The sequence below is a fragment of the Plectropomus leopardus genome, chromosome 6 (assembly GCF_026936395.1).
Source record: "Plectropomus leopardus strain MGB_pleo_1.0 chromosome 6, ASM2693639v1, whole genome shotgun sequence".
In the NCBI taxonomy this organism is placed as follows: Eukaryota; Metazoa; Chordata; class Actinopteri; order Perciformes; family Serranidae; genus Plectropomus; species Plectropomus leopardus.
The window spans coordinates 3518574-3545819 of NC_142181.1; the positions used below are offsets into that span (position 1 = coordinate 3518574).

A 27246-nucleotide genomic window follows, 5' to 3' on the forward strand; every position below is an offset into this window, starting at 1 on the left:
GCGCACCATCGAGCATTTGGAGAATATTTCTCCTTCCTCTTTGTCTTTTTACCATTTTCTCCTCTGGTTACGAAACTCTTAAGCTTCTAAAAGTCCTCCTCTCTACTCCTAACAGTCTACAGCAACCTTAGGTGCTCGCTTAAGAGCTTAAGGTGATTAACTTTTATCTTCATCAGGACCTAGTCTTAACTTTCAGGGAAAATTCTTAGAAAACCAAAAAATATTAAGAATTTTCTCAGAATTTCGTCACTAGAAGCAACTCTTTAATTTGTATTAGGAAGCTTTTTTTCTCCGTTTTAATAAATTCTTCAATTTAATAAAATCACCATCTTTGTTAGAACTACCACTCATTTAAGAAGCAGTGCACTACCTCTGCTTTTTCTCTTTTTTTCTTTCTTTATTTAACAAAAAAATTCTACAAAACATGCCAGATAAACAAGAACACAAACATACATGAGAGCACAGATAATTGACATTTACACAGAAAAAATATTATTATTAATAATAATAGTAATAAATAATCATAATATCAATACACAAATCAATAAAAATCCTAAAATAAAAATCAAAAAATAGATAAATAAAAGAAAGAGTGGACACGGAAAAATAATTCATGTCACATTTGGGGGGTTTGCCACGTAAGTTCTTGTAATAGTCTAAAAATCTGTTACTTTTTTTGTTATTTGTAAGAGCAATAGAGGAGAGCACTGAGTTAAAATCAGTCAATAAAAAATGGAAAGAGGGTTGTGAACTTAAAGATTTTTGTTGAGTGACAAACAATTTCCCAATTAAAATAAAAAAATAACAAAATAGTTCAAATATTTGTTACTTTTGTCATCATAATGACAGATTATATCTTTAAGGGTAAAATCATGAGTAATATTGCAGTCATTGAAAACATGAGAACCTAAGTTAGACCAAAAAGTCATTGTTATTTTACACCGAAAAAATAAATTTAAGTTTTTGCATCTGCATATTTGGAAATTATAGAATTTACTGGATAGACAGCCACTAAATCTCCTTAAATCTTACACTCTGCTCCTTTAAATCAGCATGACTGTAACACACTATGTTTTTTTCTTAATTTTCTTCATGATCAGTGCTGTTTACCCAAAAAAACAAAAAAAAATGCCACTAAAGAAGGCACCGACATCTGCAAAAAGTTCATAAAAGCAGCAACTTGATACATCTGGCTGGTGACACACACATATTTTGCAGACTTCTCCTCAGATGATCCACACTTGTGTATCAATGCGACTTTAATGGTTACACTACATGTTTTGTTGAATTTAAGCTGCAGTAAGCCCCCAGGCGGAGAGCAGAACATTGGTTGGGCACTCTCCTCTTTCTTGAAAAATATCTTTGACGGAGCAGAGCTGGAAAACAACTGGCGGTTTTCATGGTAGCAATAATTCTGTAGAGTCTTAAGACTCTACCAGACCGCAATCTCTCATATAGAATTACTTGGCATTTGTCAGCTCTAATTGGTTGCAAGCACTCTCTGTGTGTGTGTGCATGTGTGTGTGTGTGTGTGTGTGTGTGTGTGTGTGTGTGTGTGTGTGTGTGTGTGTGTGTGTGTGTGTGTGTGTGTGTGTGTGTGTGTGTGTGTGTGTGTGCGCAGGGTCTAAATCTGTGTGTGGTTGCATGCGCCAAAGGGAAAAGTAATCTCTTTGGTGATTGCCATAAGACTGCAATGGTGATGACAGCAGAGACTGAGTTAGATGGATGTTATTGTAGCACAGGCAGGAACACTGACCTGTGTGTGTGTGTGTGTGTGTGTGTGTGTGTGTGTGTGTGTGTGTGTGTGTGTGTGTGTGTGTGTGTGTGTGTGTGTTGAGGTTTGCATGCACCGACCTTTCTCGCCGTTTGTCCCGTGTGCTATATGTGTCAGTTTGCGCATAGATGTGACGGTGTTAATGCAAACCTCTGTGTCCCACATGTGATTAAATTCTGGCTCACGGCTCTAACGTCACATGTCTGTTTTGACCAGCCGTGGGGAACAAGGCGCCACGACAGTCCCAGTAAAACCAGACCCGCCACGTACATACACACACACAGAGCTGACTATAGACAGCCGTGCTGTAAGAGGGCACCACAGCCTGAATGGAGGTGGTGATGTGATGAGCCCTGAGCCAGAGGGCTGGACGGAGGTGCACGCCTCGATGAGAGCAGACACATCACACGCTTCGGTCAAAACAACTGTGCTAACCGCTGACGTCTGTGTCAGAACTGAGTCATTAGGAATTCTGGTGTGGATTTTTGTCTTTCTGTAGTATGACTGCACTGTGTAGGCTGTTATATGATGATGAAACCTTCCTGTTTTTGCCTTTTTGCCCTCTAGTATTGAGAGCTTATGGAGCCATCATGGCTTTCGCATCTGTTTGTACGTTTCCGTGGTTTTGGCCACAAGTACACTCTTACACTGTAGCTGCTTTTCACACAGAGACTTAGGGCCGCAACGGAGCCCCCTCTTTATTCCGCCCCTGCACTTCGTTTCACTCCTGTGTGTGATTAGACGCTGCATCACAGCATCCCGCGTTTCAGAGGAGGTATGACGGGCGTGATGAGCGTCCCCTCTACCGTGACGTATAACATGTGCATCAGCAGCACTTTCTAAACAATCAAAAAGTTATAACATGTCCATCACAATCTGTTTAGTTAGTGTCTCTGTTATATGACAGCTGATCTTGTCCTCTCCTCGGAGGGTAAAGAGCTCCTGAATCTTGATTTTTTTCTCGGTTTTTGTGGACATTTATGGCCGCCGTTCTTCTTTGAATTAGCTGCTAAAAGCTGCTTTTTAAATCTCCCGCGATCGATCGCACACATAAACATTTTGTCAAAACGTCTCACTCTTGCCGCCCATGGTCGTGTCTTTCAGGCTTTACATTTTACACAGAACTTGTTACGGTGCTGTTAGTATTTCCCTTTCCGGCTTTCCATGATTCGATGTTATTTAAAGAACAGTGAAGCGGCGAGAAATTCCCGCCTCGGACAGTCGATGTAAATGTGGCTAGAGACACTGTAATCAGCACTTGGAAAAGCACTTAAGCACTGTCACCTCACCTTTGAGAGGATAAATGGTTACCGTAAATGAATGAATGAATTGAATTTTGTTTCACAAATAATATAATAAAACATAATGTGTTCAAGGACCGTCAGAAATGTGAAAATCCAATGAAAATTGTAATGGCAAAAAAAATTTAAAGAAAAAAATGTTGAAAGAATAAAAAATGGCCAAATTATTTTTTCTTTATAAATTGCCATTTAAAAAAAAATGAAACACAGAAATGGCCATTTTTTTAAAGAAAAAATGCCTATATACATTATTTAAAAATATGCAGTAGAATAAATACAGACATTTACGTGAATCCCTCCCCAGTGCTTGAAAAAAATACTTGACATGCCTCCCCCTTTTTGCAGGACCCCTCCTCTCTTATAAATAACGAGCAGTCCCTTAGTTATATTTAGATATTCAGTGCTAAACCTGTTCTTAATCCTTTTTTTAACATTACATATTTTAAAAACAACCTATAAGAGTATTGATGGTCATTTCATAAAATGCATGGTCTTGAAAATTAAAGTTATGGAAGTATCATTGAAAATTTATTAGTGAAAATGTGTATGAACCCTATTAGAGGCAAATAAAGAAATTTCAAAGCCTCTGACATTTTCTTTCTTTCCAAATTGAGCTGCTACTCTAAACACATCAAATACTCATGACTAAAGAGGAAAAACTGGAAGTTGGGAAAAATATCACTCATTAATTAAAAGTTGAACTTACTGAATCTGCTTCTTCATCAAGCTTTTAATGGATGTGGTCTCGTTTGACTGACAGTGGCCTGGCAACATTAGCAAACGAGCCTGCGACTGTCATCGCTTTTTAATTCAAACGTTGCCAAACTCTGATGCACAGAAGATGCACATGACATCATCCTTTTCCAGCTGAGCCTCGCCCTTTTCGAAACCAGGCAGATGAGCTCAGAGAAAAACACAAACAAAGAAATCTCTTACGTGATCTTCGCCAACACTGTTCTAACTCCGGCAGAAAAGCTCGTGATCGTGTTGGACCGCCAGCTGGCTTTTCATACTCGATAATGACTGAAATAACCCAGAAATCCAGAAAAGCAACAAGGCAAAGCTGCTTTATTTATATAGCACATTTGGTACAACAGGGCAATTCAAACAGGGAATTAAAACATAATTAAGGATACAGATTCACAATATACAAGTAAAGAGATAAGATATAAAAGGTCAAATTGATTACTAAATAAATTAGTGATTTTAAAATAAAAGTCACCATTGAAAATAGCAAAAGTGCAGACAAAAGGTCTGTCTTTTGTCTGCACTTTTAATTCATCTTTTTTATTTATTCTTTATTTCATCTCGACCATGTTTAGTTTTATTATTAGTACTATTATTTCTGTGCTTACTGCTAATATCCTATGAATTGTTTGTACTCTTATTTATATGGGTTGTAGTTATTTTTGCTTTGTAATTGTTTCTCTCTTATTTAATTCTCCTTTAATTCTGTCTGGCATTAGTTTGTCATTATGGTTTGGCTCTTATAGTTAGGTTGCGAGAAACTCTTTTTGCTTCTGCCTTTTTTGTCAAAGCACTTTAAGCACTTTATATATATATATATATTAAGTTATATTATTATTATCTCCAGTCAAACGATACCTGCATTGAATCGTTTTTTGTGCCCGCGGTCTGATACTGAACTGTTCGACTCCCCGTCGGTTCAGCAAACTTTCTGTTGCTGCCGTCACTGGAGCCGCTCTCATCTACAAACTGTGAGTTTAATTTCTGCCTGGTTAGCACGAGCCTACGCAGCTTGGCTAACATCCGACATTTAATGGTCCGTCAAACTCGCACACCAACAGTGAATTGGCTCGACTCCTTCTTTAAGCCTTTGGGACTGTTTGATGCATTTTACGTGCTTTTCATTCTTCATTTTTTGATCATTTTAGCTGTGTTTATGCGTATGGCATTAAATGCATTGTATTATTTCTGGGTGTCATTTTGGGCTTTTGCCTTGGAATTTGCAGTTTTTACTATTTTCAACCTGATGACATCATTTTTACTATATTTGGCATATGGAGAAAATACATGCTGTTTTCACTAGAACAGCTGAATCAATGTTGCTGCTAATCATTGTCATAACCAAGGCAATGATAATAAAACAAATATACTTAGCATTAGCATGTAGTATATTAAAAATAACTCATATTTCGTGCTGTTTTTTTTCATCCAGTGATATAATGACAAAAACCTGACATTTAAAGGTCTAAAATTCAGAAAATTAATGAGAATTTGATATTTATGATTAGGACTGATGTAGTTTAAAAAGTAAACTCAATAAAAGAAGAAAATCATATTAATGTGTAATATTTTTTTAAAGCCTGATTTTGGAAAGCTCATTTTGTGCGCACAGCGATACAAGTGTGTGTAATGTAAAAGCGGGCCCTAAGGGTTAAACCTGTTGGTAGGTATTCTGTTCTGTTAGCCGTGTGATGCCAACAGTTAGCCCTGTCACTGTGTGTGTGGCCGCGCGGACTCCCACAGCTGCTCTCCGGCAAAGAGCTCACACTCCTGCAGCAGCAGCAACAACCCTCACAGTCTGTAGTGTATTGAAGTACAACAGTTTTTTTTCTCAGCAAACATCATAATGGAAAAAAAACTTTTTATTGAGGGCAAATCTATTTGGTTGCCCAAATACATTATGGGGAACGTGTTGTTTTTAGCACAGGACAAATTAATTTACTAAATGCTATAAACACCATCATGCTACTATATCCACAAATAGTGTATGTTGTAAATAAACAGATGCAGTGTTAATCTTAGTCTCTACTTCTGTCTGTAGCCGTGACTCTTTTGAACATGGGTTGACTGTTAATGCTCGACCATTAACACTTTGTCGTTTTGACCGACCTCTAATTTTATCTCTGCTTCTTAAACTGAACAGAGCTACGTTTGGCGAGCACGGGGCACCGACTTTATTTTGGCCACAACAGTTTCTCATAAAAGAAACAATGGAATGTACTATACATATTAGAGCTGTATGATTGACATATGAGATATATATCGAGGCAGTTATGGAGAAAAAAAAGAGGTTGCAGCGTCTGGAATGAATCATTGTTGTTATAGTGCTCAGTTACTTCAGGATTCACATAAATCTCTCTAAATGTCTAGATGGGCCTCTTGTGAGCTATACTTTAGCGGCGCTAAACCCCATTTAAACAGGATTTATTTCTAAAAAACAAATTGGATTATTTTTAATAATGTCTGTGCTGATCAGTGGTTTTAATCCTGCTCAGTCAGCATATGTGTCTGATGTTTTCCTCTCTATTTCTGTATTAATTAACTTTGCCAAATATGTTTCTTCTGCACATTCGGGCCCCATCAGGACACACAAGGTCAAGGGATTTTTCTGAAAAATATCTTCAATTACCTACCACATGTTGTAATTTTGGAAATGGATATATTGATGCCAGGGCTGCTGCTCTGAAATGATGAGAAGCATGGTGAAAACTGTTTGTTTTACCAACCTCCCTGGAATATTAATCCCATCTGCATGTGGTTTACAGGAGATAATAATAGACCATATAATAACTAGTTATGTCACAAAGACACTCTTTGTTAATCCTCAGGGACTGTTTGGCATATTTTACGCCCTTTTCATTCTTAATTTGTTGATAATTTTGGCTGTGTTTGCGCATATGGCATAAATTTTGAAAAGACTGTGTATTTCTGTTTAATTTCCAGCTCAGTTCCTACAATAAGTCTAAAATACACTGTGTAAACAAAATTGTTGTATTTATACTGTGCCATTGAAACCCATTCAAACTGCGATTTTTTATCCTGCAGCCATCAAAGCACAAAAACATGCATTGTATTATTTCTGGGTGTCATTCTGAGCTTTTGCTTTGGAATTTATAATTTTTACTATTTTCCACCTGATTTTTTTTTTTTTTTTTTGCCATTATTGGCATACGAAGAAAATACATGCTATTTCCACCACTTGTTCATGTTAGAAATGTGCTTGATTAAGAAAACTTACAATGATTTCACTATAATTTTTTTGTTGTGATTTCAGATTTAACAATGGCATAATCGTTTTACTGTTTATTGTTTGCTCCGTGCATACCGTAAAACTTAAAGTAATAGCCCGGGCTATTATATGCTTAAATCATTGACCTCAACAGGTTTATATTCAAGACAGGCATCAGTAAGGGATAGGCTTTTCTTTCTTTTCACACAAAACTGTTGCTTAGCTAAGATGGGAAATACAATCAAATTGTATATTTAACCCTGTGAAACCAGGGCAAATTGCCTTTATTTATTCCTTTATTTATTTATCCAAACATGGGAAGAAGGTAAAGAGTAACTAAAGACATGACAAAAGTACTAGAAAATTACCTGAAAATTTTCCAAAAAACTTAAAAAGAAAAGAAAAGAAAGGAGATAAAACAAACAACAGAAAAAATACAAAGCGTTAAAAAAATCTTTAAAATTATAATAATTCTGTAAAATTAATAACAATGAAAACAATTCACTGGACATCTTTCCTTAGCTTTTATTGAAAAAAGTCTCTTTTTTGCATCTCTCTTGTTTATTATGCTGATAATACCGTCTTCTTTGGTGCTCATGGTTTCAGATGCATGCATGATCCCCAGCAGGTAGCCCACCACCAACACACAACACAACCAAAGAGTTTCTTTAAAAATGAGCTGCATGGCAACCAGACCGGTCTTACAGTTGAGACAGGCCTTTATTTGTCTAAAAATGTCGCCACACCGGGCTAGTAAAAGGGTCTGCGCATTTAATTGGGGCTAGGCTTTTAGTCGAAGTTTTACGGTATCCGCGACTTCTGTTCAGTCTGAGTCTCTGGTGTGCCCTGTAGTGGAATCCTCCAGTAACGTGGAGTAAACGGGCAAGTATCTGAACGATGACGTTCATGTCGCAGCTGGTCACGGTTATAAAGCACGTGTACCTCTGACCTTCCCGCCGTTCTTCGGTCATGATCTGAGCTCGTCTGCCCTCACGGCCGTGTCCACATCAGGCCTGGTGATTCTTCCGTTAGGCTCACAGGCTACAGATAAATGATCTCATCTGTGGGGACGTAAACTGTTCACATGGTGTTCATCTTCTCCTGCTGTTCCCTCTGATGCAACATCACTTACTGACAATGCAACTCTTAATGGGAACCGGGATAAACAGAGAGGATCCACAGCGTCACAAAATCACCTCAGCACTGAGGTCACAGTTCAGCAGGTTCATATTTATACATGATTCGTGATTTTAATCGTTTTTTTCCCCTTCTTTAAAACAAACTACAGCTGACAAAGACTCAAAGTTTTGCTTTTATTTTAGCAGTAAAAATTAGAGGCAAACTTGTCTTAAAAGTGCAACTATGTAGTTTCAGGGGAATTGTTTAAATTTGCACTGCAGTAGTTTCACAAAACATATTTACATGAATTAATTTGTGACTGCATCAGTAACAGATTTGCAGCGGGTCGCTTTCCTGTCATACGGGACACAGCGGGAAAATGATTCCACTGATTTCGGCTGCTTTTTACTGGCTGTTTGTGGGCTGACGCAGTCGTGTGCATCTCGGAGTGAGACACATTTGCCCCTCGGCTGCTGCCTCTGTCTGAGATGTTGAAGTAAATCGGTTGCTGCTGCCTTTAGTGGCAACAGCCTTCAAACTTTGCAGCGGACTCTGGTTTGATAGGAGAAAATTTGCATTGGATTTGCATTTTAAAAAAATCGAATCACAAATTTGGATTAACTGATAAAGTCGATTTATTGCCCAGCCCCAGTTTCCAGTACAGCAGCAGAAAGTCTCAAACAAAAGTTGCAAGAAATAGGTAAGCAGAAGTAGAAGATGACAAGATAATTGCCTAAAAATTATTCTTCTAAAAAAGAGAGGAGGATTACTAAAAAACATACCTAAAAAGTTAGGGAAAATGCCCTAAAAATATATATATATTTTTATAAATGAAATAATTTTATTTTTGAAATGATGTACAGAAAAAAATATAATATATGAAATAAATACATAGATTTTTTTTTCAACACTCTTTTCGGTCTTTTTTTTAACATTATTTTACATATTTTTTATAACTTTTTTTTTGCTAATTATTGGGCCACATCTTGTTAAGTTGATGTTGCCATCTTCCCTGTGTTTTTGAAAGAAATCAAACCAGTTTGCTCAGGTTTCAAAGGGTGTGTTCACACATTTTACGACGTCCGTGTCACGCGTGTCTGCTGCAACAGATGCCCTCCTGTTTTAATCAGTCCGGCTGTTTTCACAGATCACGTAATGACTTCAAGTCTGTTGTCTTCACTTTTATGTGTAACAGCAGTGAGAGTGTATTTGGCTTTATAGGAGTGCACAGGTGACCCGAAGAGAAACATTTTGACATGATACTGTACAGTATCATGTCAAAATGTTTCTCTTGTTTTTGTATATGTTAGAGGATAATTTTTTGGTCTAATTTTGATGTTTGATCTTAAGCAGTGTCTTGTTATCCCATGTGGGATGGCCAAATGTTTGGCATGACTCGGACGACAGCTGTAAACTATAACCTGCAGCAAAGGTAATTGCTTTTTAAGGTTTGCAGAACCTCAGTTTTATTGTTAAAATCTTGAAAGCATTTAAGATCAGAGAGGGAAGAAGTTTCAAGGGCGCTTATATTTACCAGCTGACGTAAAAATCTAGAGGCAAGCTACACTTTCTTCCTATGGAGCTTTCAATTGGGAACTTTTACTACGTGTTGACTTGCCAGCAGTTATTAAAAGTCAAAGTTGGGCGTTGGTGAGCGAATGTTGTCCTTGTTGCTGTAGTGTGACTTGCACCGTTGGCCCTCGTCGACCCTTTTTGGCTTTTTTTAAGTGGATTCGGCGTGTTGAATTGGAAAGTGAGCAATTTAAAGAAAGAGCTAAACCCTGTGATCACTACTGCGCAAACTCTGGCTCCAAATGACATCACCAGTACAAGTTTCCGTATCCAGGTCTTTTTGGCTTCATTTTTGTACAGTGGGAAGAAGATGAAAGGCGTCGTCCATCTAAATATACTGTTTAAGCTTTAACCCTTTGAAACTTGAGCAAATTGTCTTGATTTGTTTCAAAACCATGAACAACGAATGAAGATATGACCTAAAAACCAACAAAAAAATTGGTTTAAAAAAATAGAAAAGAAAATAACCTGAAAATTAGTTAAAAAATTAAAATAGAAATGGATATGTACTTAATAATAATTGTTATAATAATAATTCTGTATAATAATTTATAATATGTATTTACCATTATTATATTTTTTTTCTCTAGTTTTTTTCTTTGTCACATAAACATTTTCCCCCATTTTTAAAAAATAACTAAATCTACTGATGTCTTGCAATTTGTGAAACATTTCTTACAGAGTTGCCCGTTGCTTTGTTGCCTTATGTTTTTGAAAGAAATCACACCAATTTGTTTAGGGTTCAAAGCTTTAAAAAATTGTAAAAGGTGACTGAAAGCAGAACAATATCGCTTCAGGTTAACCCAAAGATCTAATATGATACTCTAGAAATCAGTTGGTGTAAATCAAATCATGTTGTTTTTTTGTAGATTGAGCCTTTATCAGGACTTAATATCATCACAACACATCTGATGCTGTGATTACAGAACTTTAAACCACTTGGCATGTAGACTGTTGTGCTGCAACATGATCAAAATTTTTTATATTTTTTATGGTAGCAACAGTGATAAAGGTCAAATCCTGAGAAGGTTGTGTGTGTCGGGCCCGTTAGGCTCTGAGTTTTTTATTTGTTCGAGTGTTCTGGACTCAGGAGACTCTGCCTGCAGCTAAAACACATGCAGGTAATTTAAGATTACACACAGATTAGTGTGTGTGTGTGTGTGTGTGTGTGTGTGTGTGTGTGTGTGTGTGTGTGTGTGTGTGTGTGTGTGTGTGTGTGTGTGTGTGTGAGCGCTGTGATGCTCTCACCACAACCATTAAAAGTGTGTTTACACGCTGTTTGTGACTCCACAATGTGTCTGGATCACTACGGTCTGGACCTCCAGTGTTGATGGTTTGAGGGGAGAGCACGGCTGGATGAGTGACGCACTGTCCGGTGAAAACTGATGCTTTTCATCGTGGTGAGATTAAACGGTGAACATGGAGCTTCTTTCCCGTCATCCAGGTCGTCTGTTACAGACTGTGATGTTTGTCTGAATCTGTGGTTACTTGGGATGGCGATCAAAACCCGGTTCTCTTGATGACCCAGTTTTGCTTTTTTCAAAACCCAAAAATCCAAAAAGCATACAGGTATTAAACCAAGGGAAGGGGAAATCTGGTGGTCAAGAAGGGGGAACATGACCTCCATGGCCAAGCACATCAGCAATTTGCATCAAATTAACCCTAAATGCTGAACGACTGTCTTCGGGTTTAAAAAACTCCTTCAGCTGCTGCTGCTGCTGCATCATCCACTCACAGCAGCAGTGGTTAGCACACCCAAACTTTGTAACCAGTCCTGTCAGTTAAAAATAGTAATCAAAGTTGAAATCCAAGTTGAAATCAGCAGAATAAGAGCTAATTCATTTAATAAAAGAGGCTGGAAAAGGTTTCATTGTGACATGTTCAAGGTCGGCTCAGTAAAATCACTGTTAGGCAAAAGGTGAATAAAACGTCCTCGTGATGTGTTCAAATGTAACATCAAGAATTTAGTTTTTTGGTGAGAAACTTGAATAATACAGGCATTTGGGTGAGAAATTTGTTTTCCTAGCTATATAAAATGGAGAGCAGAGATGGAATAACAACCTCTTTAATGTCCTATCCTGAGCTCTGATCATCTTATAATACATAATCAAAACTACAGATACCAAGATTTTTTTTTTGTAACTATTTAAATCAAATAATAAAAATCTAAGACTCGGATGGTTAAGAAGTCTCGATAATGGTATCAATATCTAAAAAAAATTAACAATCCCCATCCCTGGTGGTTGCTGGACAACAATGCTGGATTTAAAGGTCTTTAACAAATCAGTTTTGTAAATGTGTGATGATGAAGACATTTTTTTCGGCCTTAAGCATACACACGCTGTGTTTTGCTGAGTATCGGTGAGCGCATACACAAGTTTTGTTTGCGTACAAGAAACCTTCAGAGTGCACCTTTGAGTTGGGACCCTGATTTGAATTGTGTTGGCTCACATGCATGTGCAGCATGTCGCTGGATTGTCACTGACCACGCAGCTGGACTGGAAACAGAAAATGCTGTCAGTGAGTGAGCCGTGTGTGACTGCTTCATGTATAAAACAATATGATGATCTGATCTGATTCCTAATTCGGCTTTCCCTTCAGAAGCTATGCAGCGGCAGAGGTTGCCACTTTGCAGATACCACTGCAGAGAAACTGTACATCTGCATCATTTTAACTTGCTCCTACAGTTCAGCCATGATTGCATTGAATATTTCCTGCTCGGCCTTGACAAGTTGCTGCCATGTATTCTTGAATATTGAACATTTTGTTATTTCATTATCTCGATCATATTCTGATTGGTCTCAGTGGATGGAAACTTTATCCTGGAACATTTTGGAATAGTCCTGCGCGCCCTCAATTAAATCAGATCCGTGACCAGATGGTGTCAGCATGTTAATTTAAGCTGGAGTGTGAGGCTCGATTGAGGCGCTCTGTTTTTAACCAGTATTTTGGAACATAGTGTATGATTCCTGTCATAAACACTAAGGGGAAAAAAAAAAAAACATTACGGGAACAGGCACACTATTTTTATCAAGGTCCTGAAAACACTTTCATTGTCTCCACATATAACCACACAGAAAACGATTGTCCTCATGTTGTTTTTGTGGTATCAATTATTTGTATTTATGGCAGCTTTATTTTTATTTGCTCGGCATGATGAAGGTGTTGGAGTGAATTCATTGTTGAATGTTATGTGTTGAGCTAAAAGCAAATGGAAGTCGCAGCATTGAAGAGCTACGGGTCTCTGAAAAGTGTCCTTACATCAGTCCTGATTAACCCTTTGAAACCTGAGCAAATGGGCTTTATTTCTCTTGAAAAACTGGAAGAACGCATTTAGCAACTTAAGAAGAAGTTAACTAAAAAATAGCAAAAAAAAATGTTTTAAAAAGTACCTACAAAATTTGCCCCCCCCCCCAAAAAAAAAATAAATAAATAAAGCAACCCCCTCCCCCAAAACAAAAGTCAAATAAACAAACAAAAAAGGAGGTCACTTGAAAAATGTGCATTAAAATAATAATAGTTCTTATTATAGATATTGTTTTTGTACATTATTCAATTTTTTTTAAAATATTGTAATTAAGGTTTTTGGGTTTTTTTTGGTTTTTTTTTAATTTTCTTATTTCTAGGAATTTGCAGGACATTTTTGCCAAGTTGTTATTTGCTTTTACCCCACATATTTTCAAAAAAGCAAAGCCAATTTGCTCTGGGTTTAAAGGTTTAACTTGTGAAAGGTGTCTGACACAAGAAAACTGATGTCAGTCCACACTTCCAGAGCTAAAACTACACAGCTACTTATATACTTGCTTATACATGAATATTTTGCATTTAGGAATAAATATAGCTGTACATTTTAGCTACATTGTACAGCAACACCACACAATTACTTTTCCTGTTTAGGTTGTTTGCACATGATGTCACATCACCGTGAATAAGTGCAGATGGGGGGCAGGAGGTGATTTCTGATTTCGTCGCAGGCAGCAGCCATGTTATCTTTCTTCTAGACGAATGAGACGCTCTCGCAGAACCTGAGCCAACACACATTCATTAAATGGCAGTGTGTATTTCAAATGATCTGCATCAAGACCTGTGTGCCGCAGTCTGAAAAGCAGCCGCTCATCAGCCTTCAGCGTCCTCTGCCAACCTACAGACAGTTCATTAATTGTCTCGCTCGCTCTTCCAAATGATTATTGGCTTCCCTTCTCGCTGCTCACTCAGCCACCCAACCTGACTCCTCCGACTCTGTCACTTTTTCCACTCTAATTGTCAATTAGGCCAGGTCATTTTCCAGCTGGGATATGGTGCAAGTGATTTTGTTTATTATGCCTCTCCGAAGGCGACAGCTCTGGTTTGAAGCAATATGTTTTCGAGATGTCCACCCGTCCGTCAGTCTGTCCCATCCTCGATGCCTTGAGGGGATTTCTGCAAAATTTGCCACAAATTGGTGGTCAAATCCTCTGTGTATTTCAATGGCTTTTATGCATCCATGTACACGTAAATTCCGTATGTTAAGGAAAGTTCTCTAAAGTACATCTATTTTCCTTATTAAACAGAGAAATACAGCATTTGAATTTAACTTTAGTCATGGGAGACTAATGATGCCTTATCTCATCATATAACACACTTCATTCAAATCAAAACAAACTCACTCAAACCATCTTGGTTATTCTTGCTAGTAATCTAGTTAGTAAGATCACTGTTTCAGCAATCACCAGCTCCGTTTTGGTCAAAATAAATCCTCCATTCACCAAGTTATATGTAAAAAACAAGGTACAAGGTTGATTTATTGTAATGGCTCTTCAAGTTTGTCCTTGATCCCGCTACATCTTTGGAGTTGAATTGATTAAAATCAGCAGCTACTATGAAAACTTCCATCCGGTTGCTCGGGCATGTTGCTGCTGATGGCATTATACAATTCCTGCTGTGCATTTCTTGAATTTGCATTGGAGTCTTGTGTCCTGTCGGCTCTGAACAAGGTCCACCCATCCAGTGCAACAGCTTGATCCGGGATGTTAGGGGTTAACCATGTCTCTGTGAATCAATCATTTCTCATCCACTTTATTCTACTGCAAGCGGACATTAGCCAGAAGAGGCTTGGTGGAGGAACACCTCTCGGTCCAACACGGATCAGCCTCGCCCTGATGCAAGCTCTCCTCTCTCTCTTCATCTGGCGTTTTTGGTTTCGTTTCTCCCCTCTGGTCTGACTGGACAGTCAGCGTACGCCGTTGGTGGAGATCCTCTCGCAGTTTGCTGCATTCAGTCCAAACCCCATACAACTTTTCCCAATGTTGATAAGTGTTTCTCTATTGTAGAAAAGTCGTGCTTCAGTGTAAGGGGCCATGGAGTCGAAAAAATAGAAACATACTGGCTGCTGCATCTACACGCTCTGCCGTTGTTCCAACATGCCGTTATTCCCCACGGTCACTGTGCCGTTGCTGGCCGCCGGCTGTTTACAGCCCTGTAACTTCTCCCTCCACCTCTAAGTGTCCGACCAGACTGAGCTCAGGTGGTGCGTGCTGTGCACTTCATACAGTGTTTTTAGTAAAAAGAGGCATGCCTGTATTTATGATGGAAAAACAGGATTTCTAATAGCCCAGGTATACGATAATACTGTGATATCATCTGTGATTGTTTGCATTTATGTTAATCTGCTTTTAGACTTCTTCTTCCCTCTGTCTTTGCTGGCAAATTCTTGCATATCTTGGGAATGGGAATAGTGAGAGACTACTGGCTGCAATGTGCATCACATTACCTATGTGCACCCTCATGAACGAGACAAACAAAACATGGACCCAGACATTACAAAACTCTCCTCTAGTGCTACTAGAGTTCAAAAACTCCACAGGACACCTTTAGAAAGACCTTTACTCTGTGTCAGTGTTCCCAGCCAGTCATCGATGTTCGATGCCAGTCATCGTACAAAAAACACAATTTTATTTGAGCTTGTAGCTCATTCTTGACCTCATAAACTGCAGCTGACAAAACAATTTCAGCTCAAGGTCCACTTCCTCGCTCGCTCTGGAACATTTGAATTGGATCTAAAATTCTTACGGCAAATTAGCAAGCTGCTGGTGAAAACTTTGTGATAGGGTCAAGTGAGTCAGGATTGGTTTTGTACACTAAATGTGTTTATATCATAAGAGGATAAATCTATAACAAATTTGGGATGTGTAAGGTGTTCCTCTGTGGTGTCTTTGAATGATTTACTCTGATTTTTTTGCTTCTGCTGTTTCAAGATTGAACTTAAACCTGTTTCGATGTACACCTACTTTCAACTGTGTAAATAATAGTAATCTGTGGTTGACTTCATTCTCTTCATTTTATACACATTTGCACCTTTTCGGACTTGACTGGTGGCGAAAGTAATGTGGAAGACAACTGCTGTTCTTCTATTCCAGCTCTTTATCTCTTTCTTATATCATGGCAGCAGGCATCCATTTCACTGAAACTACTTTTTTAAGGCCTTGAACCATCAGGACATTAATTCGCTGTAAAGATTAACAGTCGTAGCACTAAAGTGGCTGTTGAATCCCTAACAAACTGTAAATTAGTCCAAATAATGTGTTGGTGCTTCAGCTCTTTCTTGTGTCTGGCTGTCAGTGACTGGTCTCCGTGTTCATATACTCCTGCTTTCAATGGCCAGTCATAACTCAGTGAGATTTAGTGGGCTTGTCTCTGACTGGTATGAGCTGCTGAAGAGACAAACTTCATTGTCTGCCGTCTGAGATTTAACCAGCCTCGACCAAAATACACTGCTGTTACTGGGGGGGGCTGGACCTCAGCGGCGATAATGCTTCACAACATGCTCATATGTTTTGCACCATCATTGGTGTCTGTGCATGTGTAAGTGTAGAACTGACTTTAACCATTTCAAATCTGGATCAACATTAGTTTTCTAGTTGTGCTCAGATGCCTTTTACAAGCTGTTAAATCCTTCAGAAACATGGGAAAATAGGCAGCGTGCAACTAGATTTTATCCAAAAAATAGGTTTATGATTCTATAATCTATACATATATACAGAATTTATAATCTTGTTACAGAAATATGTATATATATTATTTTTTAAGCACTTTCTCAAGGTTATTTTTGTTTGTTTTTGTTTCTTTTGTGTGCTTATTTTGAGGTTTGGACCCTTGTTTGTTAATTTGCTCATTGCCTTCTTCTCACGTTTTTTGGAGGAAATCTAATTTGCTCAGGTTTTAAGGGGTTAAATAGCATTAAAACACTGCCATTCTGACTGCAGACCAGGTTTCTGGTCAATTGTGCAATCGCTTTCTGCTGCCTCAAAATATATCAATATGCAAAGAATGCATCTGACCCCACATCATTTTAAGGCCTATACGCCAAAAGGCGCATAGATGGGTGCAAGTTACTTATACAGTGTGGGCGCTGGCCATGAAAATGACAACTGCAGCAGTCTGAAATATTGAAGCAGTTACTGTTCTGCACTCCGCTCTGCTTTGCGCAGGCTTTAAGAAAGGACAAGTGTGTCACTCAGTGATTGAAATCACCGTCCAAAGTGTGTATTGTGCTCGAGTCACAGATGAGACTAAGCATTGCCTAACGATGCCGGCCCCTGTTGGCTAAATGCCTGCATGCTTGTTGGATTTGAAGTGATATTTATATACTCACATAGATACTGAACCAATTAAATGCCCCCTTGAGAACACTAATTTCGAAGGCATTAACACTGTAGAAACAGACATATACAATACTATAGTATTTAAATTAAATAAATTAAATTAAATGCAATTGGTAATTATTATATTGTATGTACATAATACACACACACACACACACACACACACACACATATGTATGTAATTTCACATCTCCCCAAATTTAGCCCGTCAATTAGTTATCCTTGGAAAGTTTGGCAACATTCAGCAGGGTTGGCCTCTTAGAAAAATTGAGTTTAGAGTGTCTCTCATTCCTGTTTTTCGTCTGTAGTTGTATAATTCGAGGAATCAAAAATACTTCACTGGGTTTAACAAGGATTTGGCATCTTGCACTGTTGCGAAATACTGAGGGATAGAAACATCTAAAATAGTGGAAACCAAAAATTGCGGCTGGCACTTGTCTATCCATAGCTTCTCTGAGTGCAGTTTGCAGTGTGGCGACCGGCCAGAACAAGCTAATGAAATAACTTCATTAGGGGCCACATGAAGTGAGCAGAAGAAGCAGAACATCAGGCCCAGAGGTAGGACCCCGGCTCTTTTTAACAAAGCTCTGAGGTTTTAAACTATGTTGCATAACTGCATCTGCATGGTGTTACATTTTTAGGGTCTGTAAGTCCTTGAAATCTCTTACGCTATCTGAAATAATCCTATTCAAGGCCTTAAAAGGTCTTGAGCACTCTTTGTTTTCATTAGACTCTTTCAACTTGTTAGTATCTCCTGCAGCTTTGTGCTCCTGACCTATACAATGTCCGAATGCTTGAGCTACATTGAGATGTTGTTTTTAGCTTTTACTTTGAGCTTTAAATAACCTCCTCATCCAGTCTGGGTGGCGACTGGCTGCGTTTCCAACCCTCAGATGGTAAATCTTGGCATGAAAAAGGTCAGGTCAGAACGAAAGGGTCAATGTCTCCCAGCTACACGCAGCCTATTGAATTTACTCATCACAAGACCTTAAATCCAGCAGTTATGTGGAGGACTTGAGGGCAATGGGCTCAGTTAGAGAGCCCACTTCCAGTGTGAGATCATTCCCGGCTGCACTCCTCTGCTGCACTTTGAGTTTCAAATCCACGTGGGAATGTGTCGAGGCTTGGCTTACATTTGAAGGGATTGGTTGGTCTGAAGCAAAGACCATTCAGTGGTGGTCAGGTGAGGCGTGACAACAAGGTCACAGCACATGTGCTGATGGTTTTGTGGGACCTTAAAGTCAGGAGGTTATCCAACTGTTGCTGAGGTTATTGTGCTTTGACATAAGATACGCTTTTATGTAATGAGGCGGGGACATTTGCTCATTCATGCAAAACTGGTGGCGCCAGAGAAAATGCTCCCTACGATGAAAATAGTGCCCTATATAGTGTTTGCTATTTTGTAGTAGTGTTTGAATTCTCAAGGAGGAGAAGAAGAAGGTTGAAAGGTTGTTAGTTAGCGTGTCAGCTAATGTTGGTTGGTCTATTTACCAGATGACAGCATGGGCAAATCAAAAAAGGACATTTTAGACGAGTTTGCCTTTGCCTCTGTCTATGCCTGAGAAGCAGTTGTGCCGGCAGCAGCCAAACAACATCAGAAACCATTTTCTTTACGTAAATTCAACAGTTTTTACAGAAAGGGGTGCTAGCAAGTAGCTTGCAAGCTAGGTAGCTTGTGAACTAAATCGATCGAGAGCTATTACAGCTCGCGATCAGGACACAGGACCATACTTGACAAAACCACACTTCCACATCATCAGAATTTCAACCATTTATTCGGGATTTAACAGAAAAAGCATATATAGCCAATTTGACTCGACTGTTTTGTTTGTCTTGATTTCAGATGGCTGGATGTGAGCATAGCCAACCTGACATGCACCAGGTACTGGGTGGTGTACCTGCAGGTCATACAGGAGGCCGTGTGGCCAGGAGGAGCTCTACCTTTGGACCCTGAACTTGAACGCAGCCAGCAGCAGAAGGACAGCACCAGGCAACAAGCCTTACACTGTCTCATGAGACTCCTACCAGGTATGTGTACACGAGACAGACCGAAACTGTGTGGAGCCCAAAATCTGAAGTGCGAGACCAGTGCACTGCAAGGCCAGTGCTACTGGACCATGTCAGCTTAGGACAGGTATATTGATTTTCAGGTATATGTCCGTGTGATAACTGACAAAAGATTTTATTCTTTTGTCAGTTATGATGAATATTTGTTCTAATTAGGAGTCAACAGATTATCAACCTGGCTGATATTTGGCATTTTGCCGATTATCTGTATCAGCATTTTATTTTAACTATTGCTGGTTGTACTTTTGTTGGGAGTTATCTTTTATTTATTCATTTTTTATTAAGATTTTCACTATTTTTTTTAAGTTGCTGCGTACATGCCGGCTCCCTCATGATGCAGCAGGAGCTACAAGAGCTGTTATTGCATCACTTAACTCCTCAAAAGTTGAGCGGATCATCCGGAAGTTTAAAATCTGCAATTCCTCTGTGAAATCGTGGACTATCAGCTCCCAGAAATCCCTCATATGTGGCCGCTCCCATGTATGAGGGGCCTGTCTTTCTGTTATCGCTCACATAACACGCCTATGTGGCCTTTGATTGGAAATAATGTCAGCTAGTGTGGTGGCTGCAATAGAAATAAAGCTGCTGTTTTAAACATCCATCACCGTGCTTCTTCAAATGTTTCCGCCAGAGGAGAAGTTGCATAACATCCCTCAGTGGAGTCATCTCACAATTGCGTTTATCAACATTAAGTTTTGTGCAAATATATATATAATTCTCTTTGTCTTTGTCTCTAGATCTGGTCTCAGACATGTTGGGCTCAGACAAGTACAAACTCAGCTGGCAGACTGCACTGGACTCTCTTCAAGACCCCGTCATCAACAGGTGAACACACACTGTGCACACAATGGCCACTTTATTACAGTCAGGTGCACTTTTTATGTAAAGGCGACATTGGCAACTTGCCCGTGGCTCCGGTGTGTCTGTTTCTGTTTCTGTGTGTGTGTGTGTGTGTGTGTGTGTGTGTGTGTGTGTGTGTGTGTGTGTGTGTGTGTGTGTGTGTATGTGTGTGTGTGTGTGTGTGTGTGGGTGGCGGGTGGGCAACCCTTTTCTGAGATTCTTGTCTCAGTTAGAACATGATAACATGATACACACAGCGACAGTTGGATGATACATTAATTATAAATTATTTTTTGCTATTGCTGATAAACATGCATAAATCTGCTGAGAAGTCATAGGAAAAAAATGTTTGCTATACTGGCATGTCCAAAGTCTCAGAGAAATACTCTCGTCGCAAAACTTGCGTGCCGAGTTGGCCTCTTTCCTCCACGACCTCGACCACGTTCTCCTCCTCCTCTTCAGACCTTTTCAACACGTATAAATGGCTCTCTAGCGAAGGTTCGATTTGTTTGTTTACCTTTCTCTCACCACTACCCTGGCGTAGGTGGATGATGCATGCTGATGATGTTTTGATGTCGATGGACGCAGGTCGTAGTCTGCGATTCAGTAGACGATGTCATCATACAGTCTGCATACGTCAAACTTGATGTCGTACCCGAGTTTACAAAGATCCATGCTGCAGAGTGTGGCTGCACTAAACATATAGGATTGCAAAAATCTCACAGTCTGCAGGATGCTTTCAGTTAATTTTTAAATTTGCAGAATATGTCATAGCGCCAAATGCCGTTTCAGCCAGTTTGCATAAATCAAACTGGCTTGAGCTCATGAACCGGACCGGACCGGCAAAACCGCAAATCGACCCAACGCCGCTGACTGCTGATCCTGTGTTCCCTCAGACATCTGGTCTACTGTATATTTGATCTTCTGCTGGAGTTCCTGGTTCCTGAAATACCTGAGGAGGACTTCCAGAGGAGCCTGTTGCGTACCCTCTCCAAGAACCCAGAGAAGCTGCTGGCGTGAGGAGAAAACCTGCAGAATCACCGACGACCCAGCTGCAGTTTTCCATCTAACTGATCGTTCGCCGCTGATGACTTACTGAGGCGCAGTGTGACAGCGAGGCTGCTCCTGTTCTACTAATGTTCCTGCGAAGAGAGTGTAAGTGAATGTTTCTGGTGAGACTGAATATTCGGTGTCCCCGCTTTAAACTCCCGAGGCCCCTCAGGCCTGTCTTTGATTACGTGTTGATGTGTTGACATATGATCTTGAACATAACGTCCTGTACACACACACACACTTTAACACAAACTACATTTGAAGCAGCTTTGATTACACGAGAGCACCTGGTTTGTGTTTGATCTCAGGACGTGTCTGACGTGCCGTTCAGATCTAAACATGTGGCAAAGTCTCCTCCAATCTTCCCCATCAGGCCTCTTCCCGCTCGCTAAAGTCTCCGGCTTTGACTAAACTCACTTCAGATGGTCTTCACACTCTGCCCTCATCCCCTCTCGCAGCTTCGGTTTAGAAAAACCCACACCTGTTGCTCTACTCTGGAGAAGCAGGATTTGCGTTCCCCCCTTGCTTAAATCTGAAAATGCTCTGCTGGGATTTAGCATCACTGTTTCTATTCTCCGCTGACCCATTCCTCAACATCCCACTGGCTCTGTATGGAGCCGCACATGTGATTCTGACATAATGCGAGCTATACTCTCTAAATCTGAGCCTTCCTGAGGGATCACATGTCTCTGGCACTGATTTTTTTCTTAACCTGCACATGTCCAGGTGGACGGGAAGTACACACCGTAGTGTAGCGTGGTGAAGAGTTGGCCGTGAGATATTTTACTGGTTTCACAGATGCGTCATAGTTCCTTTAACGGGTCCCATGGAGAATTTTCTGTGCAGCTAATGTCTAAATCATAGAAGAACTGGGCTCCACAAAAACAGGTATATGAAGGATTTAGGAACGGCACTGGTCAAGGTCCATTCTGATACTGTAAACAGTGAACTGCTGGAGACTCACTTACTGTCCATGCTATCCCGTCTCTGAAATTTCTGTCTCCGCTCAAATACAATAAAGGCTAATTTAATTTATGGCGATAACAGCATTTAAAAATTAGGTACCAAAAATTCAGTAGCGTTGTGCCCAGAGGCAACGTACCAGTTCTTCTGGAAAATCCACTGACCTCATTGTGGACAGTTCGCACTAGACCTACTTTTTCTGAGGAAATAGTCCTCTATGACAACTGCTGACTCTTCAGTCTGAGGATCTTTAACACTTATCACAGCAGATATATCGATGTTGTGTTCATGATAGGGCTGGGCGATGTCAAGAAAATCAAATATAATATATCTATTTTTTATTTAATTTATTCAATACCAGTATTGCAATGATGTTGCAGGGTTGACTTTCGATAAAAGCCTGACATGTGGACTTGAGTTAAATGACTTGGATTCAAGTCATTCTCAGTTAAAAAGTTGGATAAGTTTAGACTTGACCTGAAAAAATCAAAAGAGACTTGCAACTCGACTTGGACTTTAACACCATTGACTCGTAACTTTGACTTGAGCGTTTTGACTTGAAAGCACTTGATTGATACCTTCCCCCCAAACCCAAAGATTAAAAATCATGTCATTTTAAAAAAAGTGTGCCACAAATCAATAATTTTCGCTTAATTTCCTGGATCCACAGACATTAACAAAATCCAGTCCCAGCAAGTCGACACTAAATTCCCCTGATCCGCTTTGTTTTGACCGATCTGTCAGCATCTTCCTGCAGAAGAAACGAACGCAACGTTACTGAGTGCCAGTTGGAAAAAATGATATTAATGATCATTTTATTTACACCAAAAACAAGTATGCAAAAATTACAGATCAAAATGCAACAATTTCCAACTTGGATCAACAAATAAATAATGATTTTAAAAAGAATCCTTGATATTTGTTGATGTCATAGATGATTGCTCTGTTTTTAAGTGGCATTACATTTGGTGAGGAGCACAACATGACTTGTTTAGGACTCAAAAGTTAAAGTTAAGGACATGAGACTTGACTTGGGACTTGAGAGCAAAGACTTGGCACTTATTTGTGACTTGCAAAATAATAACTTGGTCTCACCTTTAGTAAAGGCAAACAGCTATAACAGTCCGTTAAGTTCAGTAAATGACTTCACTTTACTGTAATGCAGCCTTGAAAACCAAGTACTTACAGTACTGCGATATCCAAAAACTAAGACAATGTGCACTTACATAACACAATATCAGTTTAACGATATATATTGCCCATTTCTCGTTTCTAATGACATTAACAATGGCTCTGTTCTACTCAAGCGTCCCTGTTAGGGTTCGGTGATGTGGAGAGAATCAAGTATCATAATATTTTTAACCAAATACTTTGATATCGATATTTTAACAATATGTAAAATACTTAAATAATGAGATTTTTGATTTAAAAAAAGTTCAGAAGTTCAGAAAATTATATCACTTTCCTATAATACAGCCTTTAAAACCAGAAACTGACAACACTTGAGTAAGTTAGGACCCTGTGGTGGCTTTTGAGTCAGTACAGGGTTTCCGCCAGTCAACTGGTAAGTGGAGCTGCACTTAAAAATATGTCTTTATTGGCTTTATTGGGTAAAACCAGCTGGTTATAGTCAAAGAAACGTCAGTCTGATGTCTTATCGGCCATACTATAGTTATTTTTTTCTCGTGCGTTTTTCCTCTCAATCAGATTGTCAAAACTTCAGTAATTTGCCTCTTTTTTCATCAAAAGACGTTTTTCTTTTTCTCCGTCATTGCAAAGTGCCAATCTAATGAATTACCCCAAAAGCAAATAATGTGATCAGTTAATGCTGCCAAATGAGCTGAATCGGACATATCCTGATGTGCGTGTATTCGATTCTGTGTCCCCAGACCTCCTCCTTTTAAACATATGTTGGCTTTTTTATTTTGGAAATATGCCTTAGCGTCTCTCTGCCTTCACAACAATCAGCGCTTCGTTCCCAGTTGGACAGACAGAACAGAAAACTCACATAGTTTACTGAAAATATCCAAATTATTTCACAACACAGATGATCCGTCATATCACTTATCACAGCGTGATGTCTCAACACGGCGTCTTAAAATACCGCTGAGGTAATTTTAAGTTGCAGCTGGTCAGAGTGACGATGTCATCCAGAGTAAATCAACCTTTTCTGTCTCCAAGGGCCAAAATGTCTTGCCTGAAATTTGGAGACGTTGTGATGTGATTTGTAGTACTGCGTACTGCATTTGGAGTATGGATCCAAATGGGTTATATTAATATACGTATATAAGATACATCAGATATAAAATATGTCTCGTATGACTAAGAAATACGGGTTTTGATTAAGTTCGACACGTTACATTCCATCTTATATGTTAAAAAATAAGTAAATGTTACAGTTATTCCAGTATTTTGCACTTGTATCCTGGTTTAGTGGTCTCATCCTCATCTTAAAGACCTTTTTTTCTCCTTTCCATTGTGTTAACTTGTGATTTTTTTAATCTATTTATTTGTTGATTTACTAATTTATGACTTTTTGGAGATGCCCGTGTTGACAGAGAGGAGCGTCCTCGTTTATGAAGTGCTTTAAAGTTGATTTTGCCTTACAAGGTGACTCGATGAAGTCCTGCCCGCAGTCCTGCAGTGATGCAGACGCAGGTGTAGCCACTGAGCCTGCCTTTGTTGAACAGAAGCGCCCAGTTCAGCTCTCTGTAGTGAAACTGTCTGTTTATCGTGTCAGATTATGCCGAATGTTGAAGCTGTTACAGTTTACTATTGTGAAGAGATTTTCCTTTGCTTGCCGATGAAGGAATTCCAAGTGTGTGAAACAGAAAAAAGAGCACATTTTCTCTTTATCTGCTGCTGCGTGTTGTATTTTGCATTATAACAAAAACATTTTTTTGCATTAACAAGATTTTTTTCATGTTTTAGTAACATGTCTTGTCATTACTTGTCTTATGTCACTACACAAAATCAGTCAAATGTTTCTTGCTATAAAATAAGTTGGTATAATGTTATGAGGAGTAAAAAATCAGGTCATTGCCCAAATAGAGGACAAAGTAGTGAGTTGTGTTTAAATGCTTTATTTTATGCTTGAAATAACCCAGACGATGGTTGATTGGAGGGCTGATGTTGCAGATTGTGGTATTTAGGATCAGATACTTTATCAAGCTTGAAACATTTACTAAAAAATGTGGTTAAATATGATTCTGGAAAAAAATCATGGAAAAAATGTTTGGGGATCCTTATATATGAAGACCATTGTAGAAGAGGAAAATATACTGAGATGATGTAATCAAAAGAGCAAATGGTAGGAGGAAAACATGATGGAAATACGATATTCATGTTTGTTTTAGTCTTTTCTAAGAGCTCACAGTGCCCACATTATCACAAATACCAGTGTGACTTTGAATGAGGCTGTTTTGCTTCTGTTAAGTAATCATAGATACACAAAACAATCCCAAAACAGCTGACATCCCTAATACATGAAAACATACAACCATATGTCTAAATCTTTTATGTTTTATGTTTGATCAAAGCTACAGTTTCTCTATGGGCCGGACCTTTTTCTCATTATAACAATTAATATACCAACTTATCATATTATATTGAGAAACGTTTCTTGCTTTACTGAGTCGTGATGATTTAGTTTAAAACTGAAAAGGTTTTCAAATAACTCGAGATGAAGGGTGTGACGTTAATGCACAAAATGTTCCTTGTAAAAAATATAATATGTAGTAATAATGAAAAAATGTCTTGTTCTAGCATTAACGGATCTAGAAAAGCTGCCGCACAGATCTGCTTCAATCAATAGTAGATATTCGATGTTACATTTTTTCATAGGAAACAATGCGTAGTGCTGTTTGTCTTTGGAAAATCACGTATTTTATGCCAAATGTGAATTAGAGCAGCCAGTGTTTTATAGACGTTAAAGACATTAGTTATGTTTTAGAGTTGATGACATTGTACAGGTCCACTGTTAACTGTAATCCTGCTCTCTATCACTCTTTTCGTCTTCTTTTCTCTGCGACGCTGTGTCTGGTGTTTATCCGCGCTGTCACTTGTGAACACGTGGAGTGGTGTTGTGCATGTTAGCACTTTCAATCTGCCTCCGTTTCCTCGAACACGTCGTGTCACAACTCAACGTTCGCTGGTTGTTCCTGAGCATATTTGCAAAAAAAAAAAAAAAAAACAATAAAGTTACCGAACACGAGTTATTAAATCTTCAACTGTTGTTCACGCTCATTATTTTCTTGGCCTGAGGAGGCTGATTCGTTTTACAAGAAGCTGGTGGTGAGCTGCTTGCTTATCTTTTATGGGATTTCACTTTAAATTCATCCCAGGCATGTTTAAATGTCTGGAGGTTCACCAGAAATGTTCTCAGCCTCTTCGGGGTCATTTTTGCATTTCATAGTATCATTTTTTTACTCTGTCGGATGGACTTTTTACATTCGCAGCTCCCCACTAATTTGCTATAGCCTGCAGAACTTGTGGTTCACGTCCAAAGACAACAAAAATTGTGCGGATGAAAACCTTTAAATACTCCGTAATAATAATCAGAACTGTTCCTTGGCACAGTTTCTGTTAAGCTTCACTTCTCCAACAACAACGGGGGAATCGGGGGGGATTTGCATTGCTGAGAAATCCTCTTAAATCAGATTCACACATAAAACTGTAAGCAACACTTTGAATTAGTCCAGCACCGAGGAACACGGAGGAATAAATGTGATCAAAGATTTGCTGAGCTCACTTTTTGATAAAGTTTTTGTATTGTTTTAAAAAACATTTTGTTTTATTTTTTCATTTAAATGTGATGTTTGTCCTGTTCTGACCTCTAATACGGTCAAAGTCTCCCTGCCTGGGACCTCAGATTCAACTCCTAAATCTGGATTTCCTTTTTTATTGTCTCCGAGCCGGCAGTAGCTTTTACCGGAGGCGTCG

The 27246-nt window shown here is 39.0% G+C and overlaps 1 protein-coding gene across 2 annotated transcripts in view; it reads left to right on the forward strand.

The window, feature by feature from the left end:
• The window catches only part of snx19b (sorting nexin 19b), a 53254-nt gene extending 26720 nt beyond the window's left edge, over window positions 1-26534 (forward strand). For both annotated transcript variants that reach the window (XM_042486228.2, XM_042486229.2), the window contains exons 12-14: window positions 19226-19410; window positions 20187-20274; window positions 21186-26534. In XM_042486228.2, coding sequence (XP_042342162.2) covers window positions 19226-19410; window positions 20187-20274; window positions 21186-21309 — 397 coding nt within the window. In that variant the 3' untranslated portion in view covers window positions 21310-26534. The remainder of the gene's footprint in view (window positions 1-19225; window positions 19411-20186; window positions 20275-21185) is intronic.
• The last annotated feature ends 712 nt before the right edge of the window (window positions 26535-27246 follow it).